Below are 25,496 nucleotides of genomic sequence, written 5' to 3'. Positions count from 1 at the left end.
GTCATAGGAACTACAGTGCTCTTCATCGGGTACGAGTTATGTCGTCGTAGAATGAATTAAACACATACACAGCGTTGATCGTAGTTCTACCATGGAGAAGAGTATGTCCAAGAAGGTAGACCCGACATCCAGGTGCTGTCTAGCTCTCATCTGCTTCTTCACTCTGGCAGTGTCGTTGGCCGTTGGCATCGTTGTGGGAAAGTATGCCCTTTGCTCTGATGGCAAGCAGGATCAGACTCCCCAAAGTGTACAAGAAGAGCAGAATGATGGTACCAGAGATAACCTGGATATCATGATGGAAGATATTGATCAACAGAATATTGGAAACATCCTCAGGTATGGAACCATATACAGTACCATGAGGGGGATATGCTACCGGTGTTTGTCTTAACGTGTGCTAATATAAATGTTATGCAAGTGTACTTATTTAATATATCCGGGTTAATCCTATTGGCTGTACTGTAGTGCGGTGCTAGGCAACACACGCACAATATATCATGTACAACTGTGTGCGTCGCTGAGGGGCAGGACAGGTTTGCCCTTTTCGCAATCACTTGTCATGACTGGTTGTCAGTGATCCAAATACATAATGTCCATCGCTCCTTTGTTGTTAGCGACGAACGAGAACTGGATATTCTCTGACGTTTAATGTTATGTTGTGGAATCAGTGGTACTGTTTTATACGTTGAGTTACTAAATCTAAACCTTTGCCGAGACGTGTGGTTGTGGTTAAACGCCGCACTTAGGAAGATTCTGTTCTGAAAGTATCCATGTCTGGACTAGACAAACCAATGACTGACACCATGAGTTTGTTCTACCAAGTTTTGGGGTAGCCTTGTGGTTAAAGCGTTGCACCAAGGACCCGTTTTCGATTCCCCACATATGTGAAGGCCATTTCTGGTGTCCCCCGCCGTAATATTGCTGGAACATTGCTAAAAGCGGCGTAAAACCATACTCACTCACTGTTGGTTTTTGTATGTCACGATCTAGATGAGATGTGTGCACACATTAAATATACCTACTTTCAGAAACTTGTCTCTTGTCCCCCACCTTGCTGGCGAGCAAAGGAACCAGCAACTGGGCGACTTCGTCCAGAACTACTGGACTGACATTGGCCTTGATGAGGTCAAGTCGGTCAAGTTTGACGTGCTGTTGTCCTACCCGAATGCCACCCATCCCAACCAGGTGTTCCTACTGGACAAGGCCAACAATGTTGTAGCCGAGTCTCCCCTGGTGGAAAAAGTACTGACATCGGAAGAAAACAGCACAGATGTGGTAGCGCCCTTCCTGGCCTACTCTAAGGCCGGTTCTGTGCAGGTTGGTGATCCTGGACAGCCAATAGATGGCAGCGTTATTTTGTCTTCATCATCATCATCATCATCATCATCATCATCGCCGTCGACATCGTCTTCGTCAGTTTTCTTATTTTTAGTAGTAATGATAGCAGCCGTAGTGGTAATCGCAGTAGCAGCGGCAGAAGCAGCTGTGGTTATATTATTATTATTATTATTATAATTATTATTATTATTAGTAGTAGTAGTAGTAGTAGTAGTAGTAGTGGTGCATAGTATTTGTAGTAGCAGTAGCAGAAGTTGACCTGAACCCTTTAACCACGACCCTGTGCATCGGTCAAAGCAAGCGTCTAAGCAAATACTACTATACTACTACTATTCCTGCTACCACTACTATTACTACTACTACTACTACTGCTACTATTACTACTGCTACTGCTACCACTACCACTACCACTACTACTACTGCTGCTGCTACTGCTACTACTACACAGGCAATATTGTACTTTATTACCAACGTGGTCAACGTATGGGTAGTTGCATACTAATCTCGTACGTCACACGAGTGTCGTATCGCGTTGACCTGTGTCGTAAAGACTTGACCTGAGATTCTAACGATTTGATTGGATAACCGATGACCTCTCAGTTAGGTCACATTCTGACGTAAGTATTTTTTCATTCATAACAAACACGTGAATTCATTCATTCTACAACTTAAATGCGTTGTGGGAATGTAAACATCGCGAACGTTGCCGTGTCGCTGTTTAATTGTGAGTCGAACTGAGACATTATATCCCTCGAAAACGTAAACGCAATGTTTCCACCAGTGATGTTAGCCGAATGAAGCAGCTGCAAACCAAGAAACAGGGTGCTACGGAGTAGTTTACTGTAGGAGGCTGTACGAGGCGATGACAACTGACATGCATCTTGACGTCGGTTACCAAGGCAGTGACGTCATTACAGTGTGACGTCATGCAAATATTGTACTACAGTACAAAACTCTTCCGCAAAATATTAACAAAAATATTTTGTCAATTTAATGCATGTAAGACGTGGGTAATAAACAAAATACCACACTCGGTCTCATTACATACGAATTATACGAAACTCGTGACCTTCCTATGTTATCTGACCTCGCTTTCGCTCGGTCAGATACCATAGGAGGGACACTCGTTTCGTATAATTCGTATGTAATGAGACCTCGTGTAGTATTCTCTATGTTCAGAACTACGTGTCCTACTTTTCAGGGAAAAGTGGTGTATGTGTATTATGGGCGAGTGGAAGATTACGACGTCCTCGACATCCTTGGCATCAGCGTAAACGGCAGCATCGTCATTGCAAGATACGGCAAAATCTACCGCGGCGATAAGGCATGTTTTTATAGTAATTATCAATAATTCATTTCAGGACATAACTGAGAAGACAATCCACTGATTGCTTCTTATGTAGCAATTAGAACTGCTTCTTTCTTAAGATTTGCAAATGATAAGTCAAAACCGTGTCTAAAATTCACATAATTTTTATATATACAAAAACATAGATTGCAAAACAGGGTAAATATGACGTATTTGCAACTGAAACAAAGCTATACACATTCATCATACACTGACACAGCTTCCCGGTGAAAGCAAGGGAGGTAACTGAAATTTAGAGTCCAGGTTCTACTTAAAATGCCAGTTTACACTTTCGCCTAGGGAAAATAAAACTGAACTGAACATCTGTTCTTCGGTATTACATGTTCAAACTGGAATGTATCTTGCATATGGTTTGTAAAAAGGTTCACTAAGCGGATTCTTTAATGTAACGTATCAGCTTGTGAGCTACCTACACAGGATCCTGAACGAAACGTTCGTAGTGCTACGACATTCGTACGGTTATGATTAACTATAGAGTTACGACAGGTTGTAACGTTACGAACGGTTTATGGATCGGGACCCAGAACGTTCGTAGCGCTAAATCATCCGTAAGCTTATGATCAACTATAGAGTGAGTGAGTTAATATTTGTTGTCACATCGGCAATATTTCAGCCATATCGTGACGAGAACAATTAATTTTTTATTTTAATTTTTTTTTTTTATTTCCATTTTTGTTCCCACTCTACAACATATCTAATACTGTAATATGCATATACTCACTCATATACACACATATACATATACACATACATACATACATATACATATACATATATAGATGGATAGATGTACAATTTTTCCCTTCAACTGAAAAGGATGGGTGGATTTCCAGACTGATATTCTTAGTTCCAGCAATCGTGCACATAGCTAAATACAGTCATAAGTCTCAATTGAAAGGTATAGTTTACAGACAGGTATTCCAAGTTTATTTAATCGTGCACATAGATAAAGCATTCATATATAAAGCTGTACATGTGTTTCCTTTCACTTGAAGGTATTTGTTGTCCGGGAGCACGGGCCTCTCTTCTCTCTCTCTCTCTCTCTCACGCACGCACGCACTCACTCACTCACTCACTCACTCGTGGGAAACAGAACTGCCAGTGTAGAACTTTTGAAATTCGTGTGCTTCCACCAAGGTCCCATTACACTAAGTAATCTTGGCGGTACGACTGTTGTAAACCAAATAGTTAATGTATGGCAGTAACGATCACCTCAGCGCTACGAACGCTCTGTGGAACGATCGCTGGGCATGTGATGCTACTCTTCCTTCTGTTCTAGGTAAAGATTGCCGAGAAACATGGAGCAATAGGGGTCATTCTCTACTCTGACCCTCAGGACTACCACCCGCATTTTTATAAGGGCGTCTACCCGAAAACCTGGTGGCTCCCCCCTACCGGTGCGCAGAGAGGGTCTGTCTATGAGGGCATCGAAGACCCCCTAACACCTGGATACCCGGCGACAGGTGAGTCGTTTGTATTGTAGACATTCTTTGTTTTGTTCATATGCGCTCTAAGACCTTGCCACTATTTATTATAACTGAAATACTTTTCAATGCGGCGAAAATAATAACCGGGTCAGAATTGATCTTCAGTAACCCAAGCTTGTCGTAAGAGGCGACTAACGGGATCCGGCGTTCAGGCTCGCTGACTTGGTTGACACATGTTATTGTGTCCCGATTGCGTAGATCGATGCCCATGCTGTCGCCCATGACAATCACTGGATTGTCTGGTCCAGACTCGATTATTTACAGACCGCCGCCATACAGCTGGAATATTGCTGAGTGCGGCGTAAACCAACAAACAAACACACGGTTTAGAAGCACGTGTACGTCTTTAGGCGCTTTTGAGTGAAAAATGACGTTTTGTTCCTGTTCTCCTATAAGTTTGGAAATATTCTCGTCATAAGATATTATGATGTTTGCGAAACTTAAAGCCTGACCCCCTTCGTGGGAAATCATCCAGATAATCGTCAGACCAAGTGATATATTAAGGGTAATAGAGGGTACACAGTATGTCGTATTTATCATTTTCGTGATTTTCAATATAATGTAAAATAAGTAAAATATATTAAATGCAGTGGATATAATGCCGTGGCACTCGAAAATGACATTGTTTTACGCCACTTGGTCAATAGTCCAACATCACCAGAAATCTGCCCATGTAGAGAATCGAACCTGGTTTTCGGCGTGAATGAAAGGAAAGTGTTTAGAATAATTCTTCTCAGTCGCTCTAAAATCATATTGGAACGCCTTGCATAAAAATCCCATAATAACATTTCCCATTTCACAAACACGTAAACACTTGATTGTTGTCAGAGTTCGCCTATCGTATTCCGGTGGAGGAGGCAGATCCGCCATTGCCAGGTATACCAGCCCACGTCGTCGGGTACGGATTTGCGGAGAAGATTTTCAGGTAGCTGGGAAACTCATACACTCCCAATCCTTCCATCCTCTTGCATTGATAACCTAATTATATTCACCCTCATCGGCACAGGTATCTACGGTGTGTTTGGGACATTACAGGGTAGTCCAGATCACAGAGGCGTGTCACGCTTAGAAACAGCGTTAGAATTAAATATAGGTACATAGACCCTACCCTAGTACTATATAAAAGGAAAGGGATGTAACGACGGAACCACCCCCTCCTCAATCTAAGTTAGATTTCACCACGTAAACTATTTTTAAGGCCCCGTCGAGGCCTACGGATCGAAAGCGAGATGATTTCCCTACAAAATGAGCTATAAATGGTCACAATCGGATCATTATTTCAAAAGTTATACGCCACGACTCACCGAAAACAGCTACCTCCGCCATTCCAAGCCAAAATCATGGATCACCCAAGACAGCGAAAACTCACCTTATAAATTCGTTTATTAATTCCAACCACGTTGACAGCACCTATGTAGGGCTAGACTCGATCGGCAGCGCCATTCCACGGGTCTAAAAACTTATTTCAACATCTACAAATCATTTCCTCGACAGTAAGCAGGCACTTTCTCCAAAACCATCGGCAATCATACTCACTTGTTGGCCATAGACGGCCTTGACATTCAAGTGATCTTGACTATGGCGTCTCACCAGTGCAGAAATGGTGTTCCGGTGGCAGTGGAAATGTGCAGCCACTTGTCGTTGAGACATTCCCCCACGGACCATCCCAATGGCCTCATGACGTTATGCAGACGTGAGCCTTGGCATGCTATGCGTTTTAATAGCCGTTTAATGTTTTGAACGATCGCCAGGGCAGGGGTTGAGCTTTCCAACGTGACAGTATTGTGTGGCATTCATTTGCCCTGTTTCTCTTTCCCGGAATGCACGTGCAACAACGTATTGCACGTCTCAAGGACGAACCCACTGACGTCACGGAACGTGGCACGTGCATGCATGTTGGATACATGTCACTAATCTCTGAGTTTAAATCCTTATGTGTCTACACAGGTTTGATAAATTTAGATTTTATATTTTTGTATGCACAGTTTCTTTATGTGCCTAGTATACATGTCTTCAAAGTAAAATAGATAGGTTAGCATGTCAATATCTAAACAGATCATGTTTCAACACATTATTTAGTATAGATTAGCTCTAGGCAAAAGGCCACTAGCGACCAAAGCTAGACCACCTTACTGGGGATCATGGGGACTTACGGTGCCTCTGCTACCCGCATCATTTCAAGCAGCATTTACTCCATCAGTTTGCAGTGGCAGTCAACACAACCAATATTCTTAATATCAAAATATTATCTAGGAGATTTAGATACTAGTTGTTATATACGTCAGATAAGTTGGATTCCTGTCCTATTGTCAGGGGGACAATAATGTTACTCCACTTTTCCCCTGAGTGGCACCGCCATTAATAATCTCAGTAGCTGATAACATCACACTAATCTAAAATAAACTCACGGGCGAAAGAAACGTCACCGAAATGATTTTATTATCTTTTATCGAACACTAAGTGATTATTCATATCTGTAGTTCACACTTTCATCATTCAGAATGTTGTAGATCAATTAATTTTCCAAATATGATTATTAAATTTCCAAAATTTGAGTTTGTTGTTTTGTGATATGTTAAAAAAGCGAGGTAACGTTCTTTCGCCCGTGAGTTTAATTCCACAGGTAGCAGTGTTCCTTCGTGTTACGGAGATTTGCATTTTAAAGGGAGACTAGGCTCTAGCCGATTGATAGTCAAACTGCATTTCAGTCATTCGCAACATATTTTATGTAATTTGGAAGTATCATATATCAATATAAGCGCTGACGATTGCCTTGCTTTCGCAGAGAAAGTGTCAGGTGAAACATTGGTAACTTATTAAAACGTAAGGAACTAGACCGAACTCGGTCATGGCATGACGAGTAGCCCTTTAAACGAAGAACATTTTTAACTTTGTTGTTTCACTACAGTCATTTTATGTTACACATCAAGTTAGAATTGTCATGTGCAATGATTTCGTGACATTCTCAGTACTGACTGATAAAGTGAAGCCATTATAGCGTCAGAAAGTTTCATTGCTGAAAACATTATATCATCATGTTCATGATATCACAAAGTAATTACATGACGTCATCGGAGCCATAGTCGCCCTTCAGCGAATTCTATCTTAAGTGTTGACGTACAAATTCGAATTTAATTTAATTTCTCAATTTTCTCTCCGAAATGTGGAAGTGCAATATGCAGGGTACACAGAACCAACCGGAAACTCGACAGTGCTGATTTTGTGTCCCTTGAGAATGAATTCTGTAAGTCTCTCGTCAAAGACCCGGGGTTGATTAACACCAGTGTATGAAATAAGCCAAAAAACCCAGCTAGACATCAGGGCGGCGCGGGTAACTTCAAAATGTTACGAGCCAAAAATGGATTTAACCAGACCAGACAATCCAAAGAGAATAACTCAGATTTTAGTAACAATGAAAAATTAAAGATATGGTGAATTTACTCAAAGATATGGAACATGATATCTAAAAATTTTACCAGACCATCGGGCTGGCGAGCTGTAAATGTATACCGGCCGTCTGTAATCTAACCCGTCTCGGGTGGTCGGACGGGCCTTATTTCATACACTGTTAACACCGTTCATTCACACGGGGCATATAGTCCGTTATTTCGCGTGGCTCGTCTGTTATACTCTAAGTTCAAGTAACACCATCAAATAAAGAAATTGTCAAAACCTGAAGCGGAGTTACTAGGATCTTCAATCAGCATAGTGACACCGTAAATACGAACTTACCAATACTACAACACTTCCGCAGTCACTGAAAAGGTTTATTTGGTAATGTTTGCATATATTGTCATACTTGGCCGTTTTTCAAAAATTCAAATTCAAACTACGGTAGTAAGAAGGGGCATTCAACATCGCACACGCACACACACGCTCATACACACACGCAAGCACGCGCGCGCACACACACACACATATATATAGGTCATAGGTCGCTAATCCGATACGAATAAATATAATGAAATATGTTCTGCCATTTCAGTTCAAGAAATAGCTAAGTATATAACATTAATTACATGTATATAGTCTACGCAGGTTTAATTGTAATTTACAACTATTGTTTATGTAAATGCTGTGATATATTTCGGTTTTGAAATGACAGATTATTTTTGTAGAAAGAAAGATGAGTGGCACAATGGCACCTGCTGACTGATAGCCAAAAAAACCCCATGACACCTGCTGCTGATAGTCATTGTAAGCTTTTGGTATTAATTTTTTATTATTATATATAGAGAGATTTGAAATGAAATATTGCTTCTGTTACCAGAGAGATGGATGGCATCATGGCTCCTATTGACTGGCGAGGGGAGCTGAATGTAACCTACTGGCTTGGGCCCGGCTTCAAAACCCAGATGTACGTTATAAATATCCTATCTTGTACAACAGAACGATCAATGTCCTCCTCTTCCATACTAATGATAATAATAAGGCCACTTATACCACGCTGAACTCCACGCCGCAAGGTCATGCTCTTAGCGCATAACCCAAGCTGCCCGTAAGGCGCTAGCTGGTTAATTGCCACATGACTTATCCCTCCGGGTACCCATTTACGGCTGGGTGAACAGAGGCAATTTTGAACAAACTCATTTGCCTGAGGTGAGAAGACCTGTGTCACATGTGCGTCGTTGTAGAAGCACCCAGGAATCAAACACGGTCACCCATCCAAGGACACTCCGTGACCAATGTTGATCAACTTCAACTGATTTGTGACTTGGGCACTATGCACAAGACCACATACCTTCACATGTACGTCCATACATACTGCGACGACATGAAACATTGCTAGTGATACTGATCACTTGATCACTTGGTCCAGTCATCTGTTTTGTGAAGAACATCATCTTCAGCATCAACATCATAAGCATCATCATGAACAACGACCTGGACCAAATGGTCAAGTGATCAGAATCAAGACAAGCGGACTAGACCAAATGGTCATAAGCAATGGCATTGGATCCAGCCGTTTGGTTTCAGACCACCTTCGTATGTCAGGAGCGTTGCTTGGTGTGGCGTTAGGCACTCTTTGTAGGAAAACTGAGTGGCAAGACATTCTTACCTTTTTCACCAACACTGGGTGTCGTCATTGATTCTCAATGATCTGTGCATATAATTTTATATAAGGGAGATAATTAGAGAATTTAGAAATGGCGAAGGGGACGTCATGACTGATACAAAGTTATGGATGAATATGGATATATGACCCCTGATGACCGAGGATGGGTAACATGACACAGTATTCCTACATTACTAACAGGTCTGTCAGGCTGAATGTGACAACCCGTAATGAACGTAGTCAAATAACGGACGTCATTGGCGTCGTGCGGGGCGAGGTGGAACCAGGTAATGTGTTGCCATGGATACAAAGAAATGTATATACGTTGTACTTGAAGCTGTCACATACATCTTTCATTATATAATGTTTAACAAACGTAATGTTTCACAATTAATTCACATATACTTCCATGTCCTTTGATCAAAGGTAGAAACTGTACGTTCATAAACCGAAAATTAACCACACTCGAAGCAAACTTGTGTATCCTGATTTGCCGGATAACCTGCTGAAAGAAGTCATCGATCTAATTTATGTGTAAGAATTGACTTAGATATTTGTTTGCATTCATTTATATATAAATCCAGCAGATGTTTTATCTAAATGAGATAATTTTTATTGTGAACTAGGGCGAGAATCGCATTTTTATCCGTGTCAAGGACTGATCGTAGACTTCTATAAGGCACCATTTAAGCCAATGTAGTTTTTTAGACTATACTTACACTTACCTAAGGAAACACCTTAACTTATTATGTAATAAGTATACTGAATGTATAGGGAAAAATGATTGTAGACAGGTACATTCTCATCGGTAACCATAGAGACGCGTGGGTGTTTGGAGCCATGGATCCGTCTTCCGGTACTGCCATCATGATGGAGATGTCACGTGCCCTCATGAACAGAATTAAGTCAAGTATGTATGAACTGAACTAGGGGCGGTTGGTAGCCCAGTGGTTAAAGCGTTCGCTCGTTACACCGATTGCCCGGGTTCGATTCCCGACATGGGAGCGAGTTTATTCAGTGGGGGCCACAGGCCCGTTACACACATGCATATAAACATGTTTAAGATATGATATGAAGCGTCATAAAAGTGACGGAATGGATAAAGAGGCGTGAATGTATACAGAGATGGGAACACACGATTAGCATTGTGCAAAATATTTTGTACGTTTTTTTCATAGCTAAGAATATCTACTGAGGGAAAACAATAAGGGATCACATGAAAGCACAAGTGTTCCCATATTTTTTCCCGGTTTCTTCACAAGCTATGCGATACAAAGCTTGTGAAGAAACCTGGACAAGTGAAAAGAATAAAGGAACACTTGTCCTTTCGTGTGATTTCGAGGGACACAGACATGATTTAAGCGTCTTCCATATCCAATCTAACATATGATTTGAACAGCGAAATCTACAAAGGGCAATACAATATGCCTTAACATTTACAGCACTAATATGATATTCTTCTGACACATTCATTTTTATCTGTCTGGAAAAATCTAGTTTAGATACGTTTAGAGATCTGAAGCCCACGTTTGAACATCAATATCAATACACCTCTGTTTAAATTGTATAAGGAATGTTTTTACATTTCTAGCCTGTTGATCAACCCAAACATTTCCAAAACCATAGCTAAAGAGAAGCTCCTTAACTCTCAAAGCCCAACGATCAAGATTCTTCTCAGCTAAACGATACTGATATTTATATTCCTTAACATGGGTATAATATGTGAAGCCCATTTCTGGTGTCCCCCGCCGTGATCTTGCTGGGATATTGCTAAAATCGGCGTAAAACGTAACTCACTCACTCACGTACTCACTGAACTGAGCTGGTACCAGCCGTTCAAAAGATTGAAAGACTGTTGCCATGGTCAAAACTCAAACGCTTCACACTTTCGTTCGTTTTTTCATTCGAGCATAAGTATGGTTTATCAAACGCCAAGAAATATACATCCACATAGTATGTATGGCATTTGCCATCTTGGATCTAAATGGTGCCAATTTTGTTTCGGTTTTATGGCATATAATCGACAAATTCTGACTGCTTATATGTCTTTTCTCGAACCCAATTTGTTGTTTGTGAAGGTAACTGGCGCCCCAAACGGACTATTATCTTCTGCAGCTGGGATGCGGAGGAGAGTATGCATTGATTGGATCTACAGAGTTTGTACAGGTAGCTATCAACTAGTCTAGTGAAATGTCATGAGAATAATTGGTCTTTAGCAACCCATGCTTGTCGCTAGAGGCGACTAACGGGATTGGGTGGTCAGACTCGTCGATGTATGTCATGGTATATCAAATGCGTAGATATGTGCTCATGATATCAATCACTGAATTGGTCCAACATAGAGTTCAGCATTAAGCAACACCAACAATACGCAGAAACATTATGCCATAACACGCTATTCTGCTCCTCTCCTTTGATTTTATCTTATTTTTTTCTATTCGAATATTTGTGTATTGTTTTTTAGATTTGGATTTTTTTTATATCATTAAGGTTTAAAATTTATTTATGTTGACATCGCGAAGCTGCAAACTGTTTCTCATTAGTTATATCGTTATATCCATATATATCTTCTTCCAGAAATATGTGAAGAACTTACTGAACAGAGCTGTGGCCTATTTGAATGTGGATATTGCTGTCGAGGGTAAGCATGCCTGTAGACTCCATATCGCATAGCTGTGGCCTATTTGAATGTGGATATTGCTGTCGAGGGTAAGCATGCCTGTAGACTCCATATCGAACAGCTGTGGCCTATTTGAATGTGGATATTGCTGTCGAGGGTAAGCATGCCTGTAGAATCCATATCGCACAGCTGTGGCCTATTTGAATGTGGATATTGCTGTCGAGGGTAAGCATGCCTGTAGACTTCATATCGCACAGCTGTGGCCTATTTGAATGTGGATATTGCTGTCGAGGGTAAGCATGCCTGTAGACTTCATATCTCACAGCTGTGGCCTATTTGAATGTGGATATTGCTGTCGAGGGTAAGCATGCCTGTAGACTTCATATCGCATAGCTGTGGCCTATTTGAATGTGGATATTGCTGTCGATGGTAAGCATGCCTGTAGACTTCATATCTCACAGCTGTGGCCTATTTGAATGTGGATATTGCTGTCGAGGGTAAGCATGCCTGTAGACTTCATATCGCATAGCTGTGGCCTATTTGAATGTGGATATTGCTGTCGAGGGTAAGCATGCCTGTAGACTTCATATCGCACAGCTGTGGCCTATTTGAATGTGGATATTGCTGTCGAGGGTAAGCATGCCTGTAGACTTCATATCGCACAGCTGTGGCCTATTTGAATGTGGATATTGCTGTCGAGGGTAAGCATGCCTGTAGACTTCATATCGCATAGCTGTGGCCTATTTGAATGTGGATATTGCTGTCGAGGGTAAGCATGCCTGTAGACTTCATATCGCACAGCTGTGGCCTATTTGAATGTGGATATTGCTGTCGAGGGTAAGCATGCCTGTAGACTCCATATCGCACAGCTGTGGCCTATTTGAATGTGGATATTGCTGTCAAGGGTAAGCATGCCTGTAGACTTCATATCTCACAGCTGTGGCCTATTTGAATGTGGATATTGCTGTCGAGGGTAAGCATGCCTGTAGACTCCATATCGCACAGCTGTGGCCTATTTGAATGTGGATATTGCTGTCAAGGGTAAGCATGCCTGTAGACTCCATATTGCATAGCTAGGGTCAAGGTCTAACTATTTGACATTTATTGAAATCATACAGTTGTATATGCTAATACAAGACTAAGTTGTCTGTTTAATATGGTGGCTGATTAGGGCCATCGCTTTGTCTCGTGTTATCGCTTTTTCGTCTCGTGTTATCGCTTATTCGTCTCGTGATATCGCTTTCTCGCTTTCTCGCCTCCGAATTTTAAGGCGAGAAAGCGATGGACCCAATCAGCCACCATAGTTAAGCGCAACAGTCCGCATAATACATTGCCACGGTCTGCAAAATCGTTTGGCCGAAGACTAGTGGTTAATATTATGGGCAAAATCTTTGATGAAAAACCCACGAGAGACTTATGCCTGCAGTACGGTTTTACAACGGTAACAAACTTTCTCAGGTCTTACCTAGTGTTCGTGATCTTGTTCGTCACGGTGATCAACGGGTGCTACGGAAACGTTTAGATGGAGGGCCACAGTAGGCATGAGCAGCACGCAGTAGGTCGGATGACGTCACAAATGACCCTTGCGTGATGTAACACGTAAACACTCACTGATCATGAGAAAAATATATATGACAGTTCATTCATTTGAACATATTTTATTCATGGAAGAAAAGGATTGGGCACAAGTTATGCAACTTAATGAAGCCCTCTCCCTGTATTTACAACAATGATATTTACATGAGAAACAGAGAACATATACATGAGAGATCTTGCGTTTGGGAATATAACAGATTAGGATGAACAGAGGAATCGTTTAGTTTGATTGATGTAGTGATGGAAATATCACTTATGTTAGCTAACAAAGTTTCTCTATGTGTTTTATAACGGGGTCAACCCAAGAAATAATGATGTACATTTTCACAGAGACATCTTCAAGAGGTTATCTCCAAATTGATAAACACCCATTTGACAGACACCCAATTGACAGACACTGAACTAGAAGGTTAATTAGGGTAACACCTACAGGTATAATGGAACAGTCCACTGTGTAGTGAGTAGAGCAGGGTGAGCCTGAAACAGGTTCGTTACTGAGAAGTTTGATTGTGGGTAAATAGAACTTGTTGTGATTAAATGATAAATGATTTCTCTTCGCAAAACTGATTTTACTATTAATTACTATCGAATATAAAATTGATTGTGTTTATTGATAGAAAAGCCCCCTCCCAATAATAGCATATGTACAACAGAAGTTAACTGAGAAAACGTTTGTTGGAGAGATATAGATATGTACATATTTGAAAACATTCTGATTTGCAGTAAATGAGACACCTGCATTGCCATGTAAGATATGATTAATACCAATCAGTGTTATAATTTTAACAATACTTTCTAAAGATTGTAACAGTTTATGTCTTTGAGTAGTATACAATTGACATTCGAAGGGAGAAATGAAAAACATTCTCACATCCATGGCCACATTGACATGATGCGTCATATTTATTCTAAATAAATTGTAATTAAGTGCACTTGTCATATATCTTAATATTGTGTGCAAAACATGTAACTTCTTTATTCCATATGAATACTATTTAGGTTCACATTTGTCTTTATTTGATTTATATGATACAACAGTGTCGCAATTTCCAATAGCTAAGCTAATGTTTTCAATATGATGATGCCGACACCCGTTAGACTAGAAGGTTAAACCGAAATGTTTATGAAAATAAACTGGTTTATTTTAATTACTGTCTTTTCGTTCCATCTTTCAAAATAAATAATATAGCTTCAGTTTGTTCCTGTGTTATTATCTGGACTATTCCATTATAATGTGTAGGTAACAGGTAGTAGATAATCTGTTCACTGAACCGTAAATGTTGTTGTTTTAAAGTGTCTGCGAACTGGCTGTCTGCGTAATGGGAGGACACCCTTCAAGAACATGATGGATCGGTTATAATGTTGACAGTTCAAGATTTAGGGCGCATAAGAAACAGATTGCTGCACATGTGAATTTCGAATACCATTTATCTTACCATTCCTTTGGCATCCTACACAAACGCGTGTACTGCCAGTAGTAATATCTATGGTGCATGCATCATGGAAATAATTTTTAGAACAAACATATTGAGTTGACGATTTCACTGTTATACTGTGATTTATGTGGTTATTGCAGGTAATTATACTCTGGACGTGATGGGGACTCCCCTGTTGTATGAAACAGCGGTCGAGGCTGCCAAACGGGTAAAGCTGAAAGATAAGATTTGTTAGTTGTAGGTTATTTTACAACGGGGGCGGTGGGGTAGCCTAGTGGATAAAGCGTTGGCTCATCACGCCGAAGACCCGGGTTCGATTCCCCACATGGGTACAATGTGTGAAGCCCATCACTGCCCCCGCCGTGATATTGCTGGAATACTGCTCAAAGCGGCGTAAACCTAAACGCACTCACAATGTTACGACGCCCCGTGGTCTGTTGACATAGTTGCTTTATAAAATTGTGTTTCGATTTTAATTTTCAATATTTCTGGGTTTGGTTTTTACATCAGTCTTCCAGCTGTCCACACAAGTCGTATTTATAATAATGCACTTTACGAGAGTTTATGTTTCTATGGGGTTTTTTATTTTGGGGGGGTTTATGTTATTAAGGCTTTACTGACCTCTCTACGTTAGCACTTCTCACCATCATTATTTGAAAGTGATTTCTGAACATCTACGCATGATAACGTATCATACAATGGACTCTGTATTTACCAGATATTCCTAGAATTAGGGAAAGGGTTCTGTCGCTGTTACTATGACGCATGTTTTCTATCCCGACAAGGTGCGTGTGCCCGACAAAGACACGCCTTTGTATGACGAATGGCGGGATCGGAGGGAGATGGTGGACCTCAATAACAAGGGTTTAGGAATACCAAGGTAAGAGTGAGTGAGTGAATATTGTTAAACAATTGGGCGGATGATCGCAGCGACAGAGGCAAGAAATCATTATATATAACACGTGAGTGAGTATGGTTTTACGCCGCTTTTAGCAATATTCCAGCAATATAGCAGCGAGGGACACCAGAATTGGGTTTCACATATTGTAACCATGTGGGGATTCGAACCCAGGTCTTTGGCGTGACGAGCGAACGCTTTAACTACTATACTACTCCACCACCCCCTTTAAGTAAGCATAGACACATCATCAATGTCGATCAGACTCACACACACAAATATACAAGAAGGACCCTAAAACAAACCTACATGTATATATACTGTGTAAATACTCAAATGCGGATATTTTCAAAAAAAATTTGTGTTTCCTGGTTACATACATGTAGACCTTTACATCATTTTATTTGTCTATTACATATCGCTTATCTACAAGACAATGAATATTTTGGTATATAACAACAGTGAATCCTATAAACTACCAATTATTAAACAAAAATAATCGTATCTCACATACATGTATTATCCCCGAGCATTTAGCTACGTCAAAAAGCTGACTATAAACCTTTCAGTACAGTTTAAGGATTATTATCTTTTTGTTGAGGATTAAGGGATCATATTGGGAAAATATATGGTTATAAAAGAAGTTACTTAAGCTTTGTTTTGTTGTTTCTAAAATTATTAAAAAAGAAAGGATCCGGCACTTTTTTTCAAAACATCGCAATAATACACGTGTGACCATCTACTGTAGTAAGACTTCATCGTTACAGCTTCCCCAGCCCCGGCTCTGGGAGCGACTACGACAACTTCCTGCAACTCGCTGGCGTCCCCATCATGGACTTCCGATACATATATAACAAGGTGCACATTTCACACAAACTTATAATGAATAATGAATAATTCATTTGTAAGCAAACGTTTACATAAACACAATGTAAATTAACCTTTTGGAGCACTAAGGACCACTAAGTTGGAGCTCTAAGAATATATATGGATGAACAATTTCTTTATTACAGTGAGAGCGACATTTCGTTGTAGGTTCTAATGCCGTTATCAAGGAGATAGTGGTGTTGGAACCTATACCCAAACGTCGTTCTCACTGTAATATAGAAGCTGTACGTCCATATATTGTTATCCTTCCACAATGCAAATTGCTAACTCATTAAATCAAAATGCCGGGCCCAAACTGCCACTTCCCATGTACGAGATGACGCCTATTCTACAATGTCAAGAGGTATACAGCGCTGTTTCAACATACCTGTATAAAGTATTTATTCTTCAATGTAAAAACTGATTTCTGTACCCCTGATTCCGCTGGAAGTTGATGGCATATTTTGTTATTGCTGAACCAACCTGTGACAATCTTTTACATTTCATATTTTCAGAAAAAAATACAAAATCGGATCCTACCCTCTCTACCATTCAGAATATGAAACATTTTACGCAGTAAAGCACTTTGTCGACCCAGAGTTTAAGGTAAGTAAAGTAACTGACCTACCCTGGGTATGGCGAGAACTGTTAGCGCTCCGAATAGGTGTCACGTTTTCTCTTAATCACATATTCATAAAGGTTAATATCGTCAAGGATGTGAAGTTGCCTTAAGGTAAGCGCATAGTTCACAGTTTGAGACGCCGGAGATCACGTGCTACATGTACCTTGAAGGTGAATTTGGAAGTCACATTTTGAGCGGAGGTGGAATGTGAATTAACATTATATTCACTTATCTAGCAACGTGCGTGAATTCGTGCGTGTTGTGGCTTTTAATAGTCTAGAACACTTGTAGTGAAGACCCGTTGAAATACTGTTGTGTAGCATTGATACCCCATTCAGACGCGTAATTCTGACTCCGAGCCGACCAGGTCTTGTTTCATCCGCCTAAAGCTAAAACCCAGGCAGGGTAACAGCAAGTACCCTTTGTAGCGGCATTTAATTTGACGCGAATGCGGATCGAACCGCCAATCTTCCGCTCTCAATGTAGACGCTCTATCTGTGGGACCAATAGGACCAGAGGGCATGCATGGCATGCTTCCATGTATGAAAAATACCATCCACATGAAAACTTCATTCCGTCCAGAAAATATATTAGGCATTAACTGCTGCATATGTATATGCAGTGACATGGAACAACAATACTAATGGTCTGTTTTCGATATCTGTTGAAGTTGACGTAAAATATCATCATGAGTATCATTGTGTGTATAAAATTATCTTCTAAACGAGCACATTCACAAAAGCACTGCACGTATAAACCTCTGTACCAGTAATTTTCAACGTTGCGATTTACGCTAAAAATCGAATAGTAACTGACCTTATGAAAGGGTACGTTTATTTAACTCTTAACCTGACAGAATGTATTGACACGTTAAATTATCGTGTCCCTGTCACCAGTGTCACTGGTCAATGTCTGTGTCCCCAGTGTCACTGGTCAATGTCTGTGTCCCCAGCATCACTGGTCAATGTCTGTGTCCCCAGTATCAGTGGTCACTGTCTCTGTCCCCGGTATCAGTGGTCAGTGTATCTGTCCCCAGTATCACTGGTCAATGTCTGTGTCCCCTGTGTCACTGTGCAATGTCTGTGTCTCTAGTATCACAGGTCAATGTCTGTGTCCCTAGTATCACTTGGCCATTTCTGTGTCCATAGTATCGCTCTACAATGCCTGTGTCCCCAGTATCACAGGTCAATGTCTCTGTCCCCAGTATCACTGGTCAATATCTGTGTCCCCAGTATCACTGGTCACTGTCTCGGTCCCTAGTATCACTGGTCAATGTGTGTGTCCCCAGTATCACTGGTCAATGACTGTGTCCCTAGTATCACTGGTCAATGACTGTGTCCCCAGTATATCAGGTCAATGACTGTGTCCCCAGTATCACAGGTCAATGTCTCTGTCCCCAGTATCACTGGTCAATATCTGTGTCCCCAGTATCACTGGTCACTGTCTCGGTCCCTAGTATCACTGGTCAATGTGTGTGTCCCCAGTATCACTGGTCAATGACTGTGTCCCTAGTATCACTGGTCAATGACTGTGTCCCCAGTATATCAGGTCAGTGACTGTGTCCCCAGTATCACTGGTCAGTATCTGTGTCCCTAGTATCACTGGTCAATGTCTGTGTCTCCAGTATCACTGGTCAATGTCTGTGTCCCCAGTATCACTGGTCAATGTCTGTGTCCCCAGTATCACTGGTCAATGTCTGTGTCCCCAGTATCACTGGTCAGTGTCTGTGTCCCCAGTATCACTGGTCAATGTCTGTGTCCCCAGTTTCACTGGTCAATGTCTGTGTCCCCAGTATCACTGGTCAATGTGTGTGTCCCCAGTATCAGTTACGATTGTGTATGTCCCCAGTATCACTGGTCAATGTCTGTGTCCCCAGTATCACTGGTCAATGTCTGTGTCCCCAGTATCACTGGTCAATGTCTGTGTCCCCAGTATCACTGGTCAATGTCTGTGTCCCAAGTATCACTGGTCAATGTCTGTGTCCCCAGTATCACTGGTCAATGTCTTCGTCCCCAGTATCACTGGTCAATGTCTGTGTCCCCAGTATCAGTTATGGTTGTGTATGTCCCCAGTATCACTGGTCAATGTCTGTGTCCCCAGTATCACTGGTCAATTCTGTGTCCCCAGTATCACTGGTCAATGTCTGTGTCCCCAGTATCACTGGTCAATGTGTGTGTCCCCAGTATCACTGGTCAATGTCTGTGTCCCCAGTATCACTGGTCAATGTCTGTGTCCCCAGTATCAGTTATGATTGTGTATGTCCCCAGAATCACTGGTCAATGTCTGTGTCCCCAGTATCACTGGTCAATTCTGTGTCCCCAGTATCACTGGTCAATGTCTGTGTCCCCAGTATCACTGGTCAATGTCTGTGTCCCCAGTATCACTGGTCAATTCTGTGTCCCCAGTTTCACTGGTCAATGTCAGTGTCCCCAGTATCACTGGTCAATGTCTGTGTCCCCAGTATCACTGGTCAATGTCTGTGTCCCCAGTATCACTGGTCAATGTGTCCCAGTATCAGTTATGATTGTGTCTGTCCCCAGTATCACTGGTCAATGTCTGTGTCCCAAGTATCACTGGTCAATTCTGTGTCCCCAGTATCACTGGTCAATGTCTGTGTCCCCAGTATCACTGGTCAATGTGTGTGTCCCCAGTATCACTGGTCAATATCTCTGTCCCCAGTATCACTGGTCAATGTCTGTGTCCCTAGTATCACTGGTCAATGTGTGTGTCCCCAGTATCAGTTATGATTGTGTATGTCCCCAGAATCACTGGTCAATGTCTGTGTCCCCAGTATCACTGGTCAATTCTGTGTCCCCAGTATCACTGGTCAATGTCTGTGTCCCCAGTATCACTGGTCAATGTGTGTGTCCCCAGTATCACTGGTCAATTCTGTGTCCCCAGTTTCACTGGTCAATGTCTGTGTCCCCAGTATCACTGGTCAATGTGTGTGTCCCCAGTATCACTGGTCAATGTCTGTGTCCCCAGTATCACTGGTCAATGTCTGTGTCCCCAGTATCAGTTATGATTGTGTATGTCCCCAGTATCACTGGTCAATGTCTGTGTCCCCAGTATCACTGGTCAATTCTGTGTCCCCAGTATCACTGGTCAATGTCTGTGTCCCCAGTATCACTGGTCAATGTGTGTGTCCCCAGTATCACTGGTCAATATCTCTGTCCCCAGTATCACTGGTCAATGTCTGTGTCCCTAGTATCACAGGTCAATGTGTGTGTCCCCAGTATCAGTTATGATTGTGTATGTCCCCAGTATCACCGGGCTATAGGACAAGTGTGGATGGCTGCAGCCTACACCCTAAGCGAGACGTCCCTTCTACCTTTCAACGTCTCCTTCTACGCATGGACACTGCAGAACCTACAAAAGCAACTTGATTTCTACTACAGCAACATACTACAAAAGCATCTACCTGACTACGGTATGTTTTCATGAGGCTTTTTTCAGAGATAACATTATAAGTGGCATACCTAGGGTAGCAAAATAATTGAGCCGGCGCATCCAAAACTATTTCAGTTTACTATTGGAATTGATTTTAAAGCTCCCAAACTGTTCTTGTTATACATATAAATGTATATGTGTGTGTAATATAAGTGAATGTGGTCTTATACAACTAACAAACAAATGAATCTTATCACATATGCAGTATATCGCGGTATTGGGGAAATGAAATGCTCCTTCTACAATTTACCCATGTAGGGAATCGAACCCGGGTTATAGACGTAACGGGCGAACGCTTAAACCAGCAGAGTACAGCACAATTCTTAATTCAAAACAGGTAACATATCGCTATCACTGATGTATAATGTCTCGATATAACGTACATGAATTTGTGGAAAAGTTCCAAATACGGAACACCTTCATCAACTGTGCCTATCTGATGCTATTGCTAATGGTTGTTACCACAGAGAAGAACCTGACGATGGCAATTCATGACTTCAGCCAATCAGCTGCCGAGTTCATGACAAGACAACTGCACGTGAACCAGTCTGAGTAATGTATATTTCTACCTATGTTTACCAACCCATGAACATCCGGGTTACAATTGGTCTTCAGCAACCGATGCTTGTCGTAGGTGCACTAACGGGATCGGGTGGTCAGGCTAACTGGGTTGACACATGTGATCATATCCCAATTGCGTAGATCGATGTTCATGCTGTTGATCACTGGCTTGTCTGGTCCAGACTCAAATAGTTACAGACCACCTCCGTATAGCAGGAATATTGGTGAGTGCGGCGTTAAACAATTGCAACAGACCAACTTACGTTTACCAAAATATCACATCCTGGATGGCGTCTCGTTTGTACAGACCTTTCATAACATACGATACTTGACAGGCATATTCACTTATCTGTTTGCTCTGTGTGCCAATTAATTGTTCTCGTCACGATATGGCTGAAATATTGCCGATGTGACGATAAATTGTAACTCACTCACTCACTTATCTGTTTGATTGGCATTTTAGAATTTGGGACGTACAATACTGAACAAACTTCATAGATAACAATTTCTTTATTTCGTGAGTGCGACGTTTCGATACAGATTCTTTACCGTTGTGAAGCAGGAATGCAAATCACAAGAAGCTGTATCGAACGTCTCACTCACGAAATAAAGAAATTGTTTTCCATAAAGTTTTTATCGTCACAATGCAGGTATGGAAACAGTTTTAATTTACCCTGCTTGTTAGTTAACAACTAACACAAGGATTCCACAAGGGAGGGATTCCCCGACTTTCAGTATGTTATCCTAGCGGATAAGTGATCAAATTGTGCACTTTATGTTTCTCGATCTTTATTCAATAACAAGGGTGTAAGCTACAAGCATGCCAAATGTCATGCTTGTAACAAGAAGTGCACAATTCAGTGAAAAAACTGCACATTTCCGCTGGGCTATATGTCCTCATCCATTAGGGGTGAAACGGTATACCGCAGTATTAGTAGAACCGCGGTATTTTGCCTTCGGTTCGGTATACCGTAATGCAATCCAAATATTCGGTATTTTCGGTTTTCGTACCGTCATTTATTAACCTTTTAAAACCTTTTCTAAAATGTCTACAAATCGAATCATTTTGTCAAAATCTATGCATTTCTTTGCCAGACGGCCGCTATTTTCTCGGTAGTAAGTTCTCATATATCGAACCGAAACGGACCGAACCAAAGTTCCTGTACCGCAATACGTACCGTACAGTGGTAAGAGCGTACCGTTTCACCCCTATCACCCATCGCGTTGCTCCGGAGGTTGAATGTCTGCTCATGCTATCAATCACTGGTTTGTCTTGCCAAGATTCAGACATTTACAGACTGTTATGTTGTCGCTGTCACAGCTGACAGTTGCGCTGATCACACTCACTAACTCACTTGTTCCTGTTATGCTCATGACCGTCCGTCCCTCCATTCAGCCCTCTGTCCGTCCGCCGCATCAATGACCAGCTGCTGCAATTAGAGAGAGCCTTCTTGGATCCTAACGGAATCCCAGGCAGATCCTATTTCAGGTAGAATCAGGTTCATTCTCTTATTCAACTTTAAACTATAACTTGATGTTTTTCCTCAACCACAACTTCATGAAATGTTCTGAAAAGATAGCACAATATTTTATTTTAAACGAGACGATATTACTGGAAGTGTCGATTTACGACATTTAGATTGAGATGAATATCGGAACTCGAGATTCGAATAAAAATACTGATATTTATATATCAAATTGTTCATGTCTGCGTGTGTGTTCCATTTCAAACGGGATATTATTTCAACTTACATATACTCATGCCAATAATGGTTGTCACCCCTTCAATTTTTAATTGGAGGGGTGTGAGGGGTGTGGAGGGTTGGGGTTGGGGTGGGGAGGGGTGACAACCATTATTGGCATGAGTATATGTATACTGACTGATTTCGGAGGAATGGTTGGCTTATCTCAAATGAAAAGACACTAAGAGTGTTGTAAAATCTAACTGTTCTTTTTCAGGCACATCCTGTTCGCCCCCAGCAGTGTAAACAGCTATGCAGGGTCGTCATTCCCTGGTCTCACCGATCTGCTTTTTGAGATTGACAAATCAGCGGATCCTGCTAAACAATGGGAGAGAGTCAAACAACACTTCTCGGTCACATTGTTCACCATCCAGTCAGCTGCCGCGACTCTCAGAGACCCAGCCCACTTCCTTTGATATGGATTAAAATTATCAATATGCTTCAAGATATTGTGTAACATGATTCTAGTCACATACTGCTCAAAGTTTAGTGAGATTTTGGTATTGATGATGTTGGCATAGAGCAAACTACTTCAATAAGTTTCTTTAAAACTTTATATATTCAAACGACCCAATTGTTTCATATGTCCAAAGTACACCGAAATTCGGGCAAGACCCGTAATTCTCAGTCCTATTTGTAAATCAGTTACCACCTCCCTACATAGAGTAATGTCCCCTCTCTGTAAAACCTGACTGACATGATCAGTCGGAGAGACGGTCTCCAGTCTGGGAGACTGAAGTTCTCATCGAATGAAGCAGACGGATTGTGCGGCTGGGCGTGGCGTCGGCCAAGGCCGTCGTCTCACCAAAGACTACGTCGACGATGAAGAATAGACATCTGGCTTCTGCATGTGTGTATGTGACGAGTGGGTCTCCTGTCACGTTCTGTCACGTGATTACCATTTTATGTACCATTTCGACCTTTATTCCCCCAACAACAATAAACATGGCTGCTGTCGTCTTCGTCTTTTGTCTTCTGTCCGTCAACCACCCTGGACTACTAACCAAGAAGGCACCAATACGAACGCTCTTGGACAATGTAACAAAACAACAACACATTGATCCAAAATCATTTGAATATTTCTGTAATGACGGAGTAACCTTGGGGTTCCGAAGATTTTCTTAAAAATAAAAACTTAAATCAATTCATTTCATATGAGAACAACATGATTGGTCAGCATGTGAATATCACTCACAAACATACCACATACGCACACAATAAAATCAAACTCCCCTGTCGATAATTATTGTGTCCTTTTGTACCCTTTTTGACACCGATACACTATTTTCCCTAAAAAATACCTTTGCAGTTTGTAAGGGGGGTTATTGTGATCCTGAGGTGGATCTGCCGACAGTGTTTTTGTGCTCGACGCCTTGTATGTTTACCCCCAGACCAGAATATGACCGTCTGTGACGCGCAACAAGAACCTCCGGTCATCCTAACAGTTGATGTTCCTGAAGGTTCCAGACACTTCTCACTAATCACCGATTGAAACGAAAGATGTCTCTGTGCCAGTCTGCTTATAACCCAACGTGGGCAAACGATCAGAGTCCCGGCAGCTTTGGTGGGCTTTCGTGCATTATTCATACCTATGATTTGCCGCCTCAAACTTGGTTCCAAGAGTAAATATGATATGGAAAACAACGAAGTATTACTGTCAAGACATGAGGGAGCATGGTTTTACTCCGCTTTTCGCAATACCCAGCAACATCACGGCAGGGGACACAAGAAATGGGCTTCAAACATTGTACCCATGTGGGGAATCAACCCACAGGCCGTCGTGTCTTTGCGAAGATTAAAGATTCGACCACAACCACGTTTTGTGCGGACACATCGTCATCCAATTGTGTCAAGATCGTTTAGTTGAGAGTTAAAATCGGGTTTCAATCGACTTGCAGAAATAACAATAAAGAATTGGTAGGTGCCATGAATGGTGATCGATAGGTCAATCATCCATGATTATGTTTATATTAAGTTTTAATCGATTGTGACTTGACTTGATTGATTATGTGTCTGATGATAGTAAATTGAGAGAGCCACGCCACCTGACGATGGTGCCATTATTTTGATTGGTCAGTTTTACCTGCCTCCATGACGTCACGCTAAAAATAGATATGGTTGTCTTTAACACAGTTCTAGCTGAACTTGGCAATGCCTGGTGTTTATGTACAGTCTCACCACGTTAACATGCTCGTGTATGCTTATGGGCTATGGAGGTCATAGCAAATTGGTTCAACACTATCGGTACACATCTGATGTACAGTACTGCTCGCGGCGTACGGTGAGATCGAAACAAGGTCACACAGTCGGCCAGTCATAGCCTGTGTAAACCGATCGCTTCTGAATGAAACATGGTTTCTTATTAAAACATATGCAATTTATTTTATATCATTTCTCCTACAACCATGCCCGTGGAAGGATGGAAAGAGTATTTGTCCAGCATTTACTTTAATC

The 25,496-nt window shown here is 41.5% G+C and overlaps 1 protein-coding gene across 1 annotated transcript; it reads left to right on the top strand.

Annotated features, from left to right (window-relative positions):
• Positions 1 to 23,798, top strand: LOC124253314 (N-acetylated-alpha-linked acidic dipeptidase 2-like). The gene is given in 19 exon segments (XM_046687061.1): positions 1 to 336; positions 1,029 to 1,317; positions 2,540 to 2,662; positions 3,987 to 4,170; positions 5,023 to 5,119; positions 8,465 to 8,551; positions 9,452 to 9,537; positions 10,041 to 10,160; positions 11,329 to 11,378; positions 11,381 to 11,416; positions 11,828 to 11,891; positions 15,043 to 15,110; positions 15,688 to 15,782; positions 16,568 to 16,660; positions 17,183 to 17,273; positions 20,554 to 20,719; positions 21,207 to 21,291; positions 22,697 to 22,789; positions 23,260 to 23,798. Coding segments are annotated over 19 exon segments (2,271 nt in total). The 5' UTR covers positions 1 to 91; the 3' UTR covers positions 23,459 to 23,798.
• The last annotated feature ends 1,698 nt before the right edge of the window (positions 23,799 to 25,496 follow it).

The sequence above is a fragment of the Haliotis rubra genome, unplaced genomic scaffold (genome assembly GCF_003918875.1).
Source record: "Haliotis rubra isolate DU_JTF1 unplaced genomic scaffold, ASM391887v1 Scf539, whole genome shotgun sequence".
In the NCBI taxonomy this organism is placed as follows: Eukaryota; Metazoa; Mollusca; class Gastropoda; order Lepetellida; family Haliotidae; genus Haliotis; species Haliotis rubra.
The sequence above is the reverse complement of the archived record's forward strand: the minus strand, read 5'-3'. Positions and strand labels throughout refer to the sequence as shown.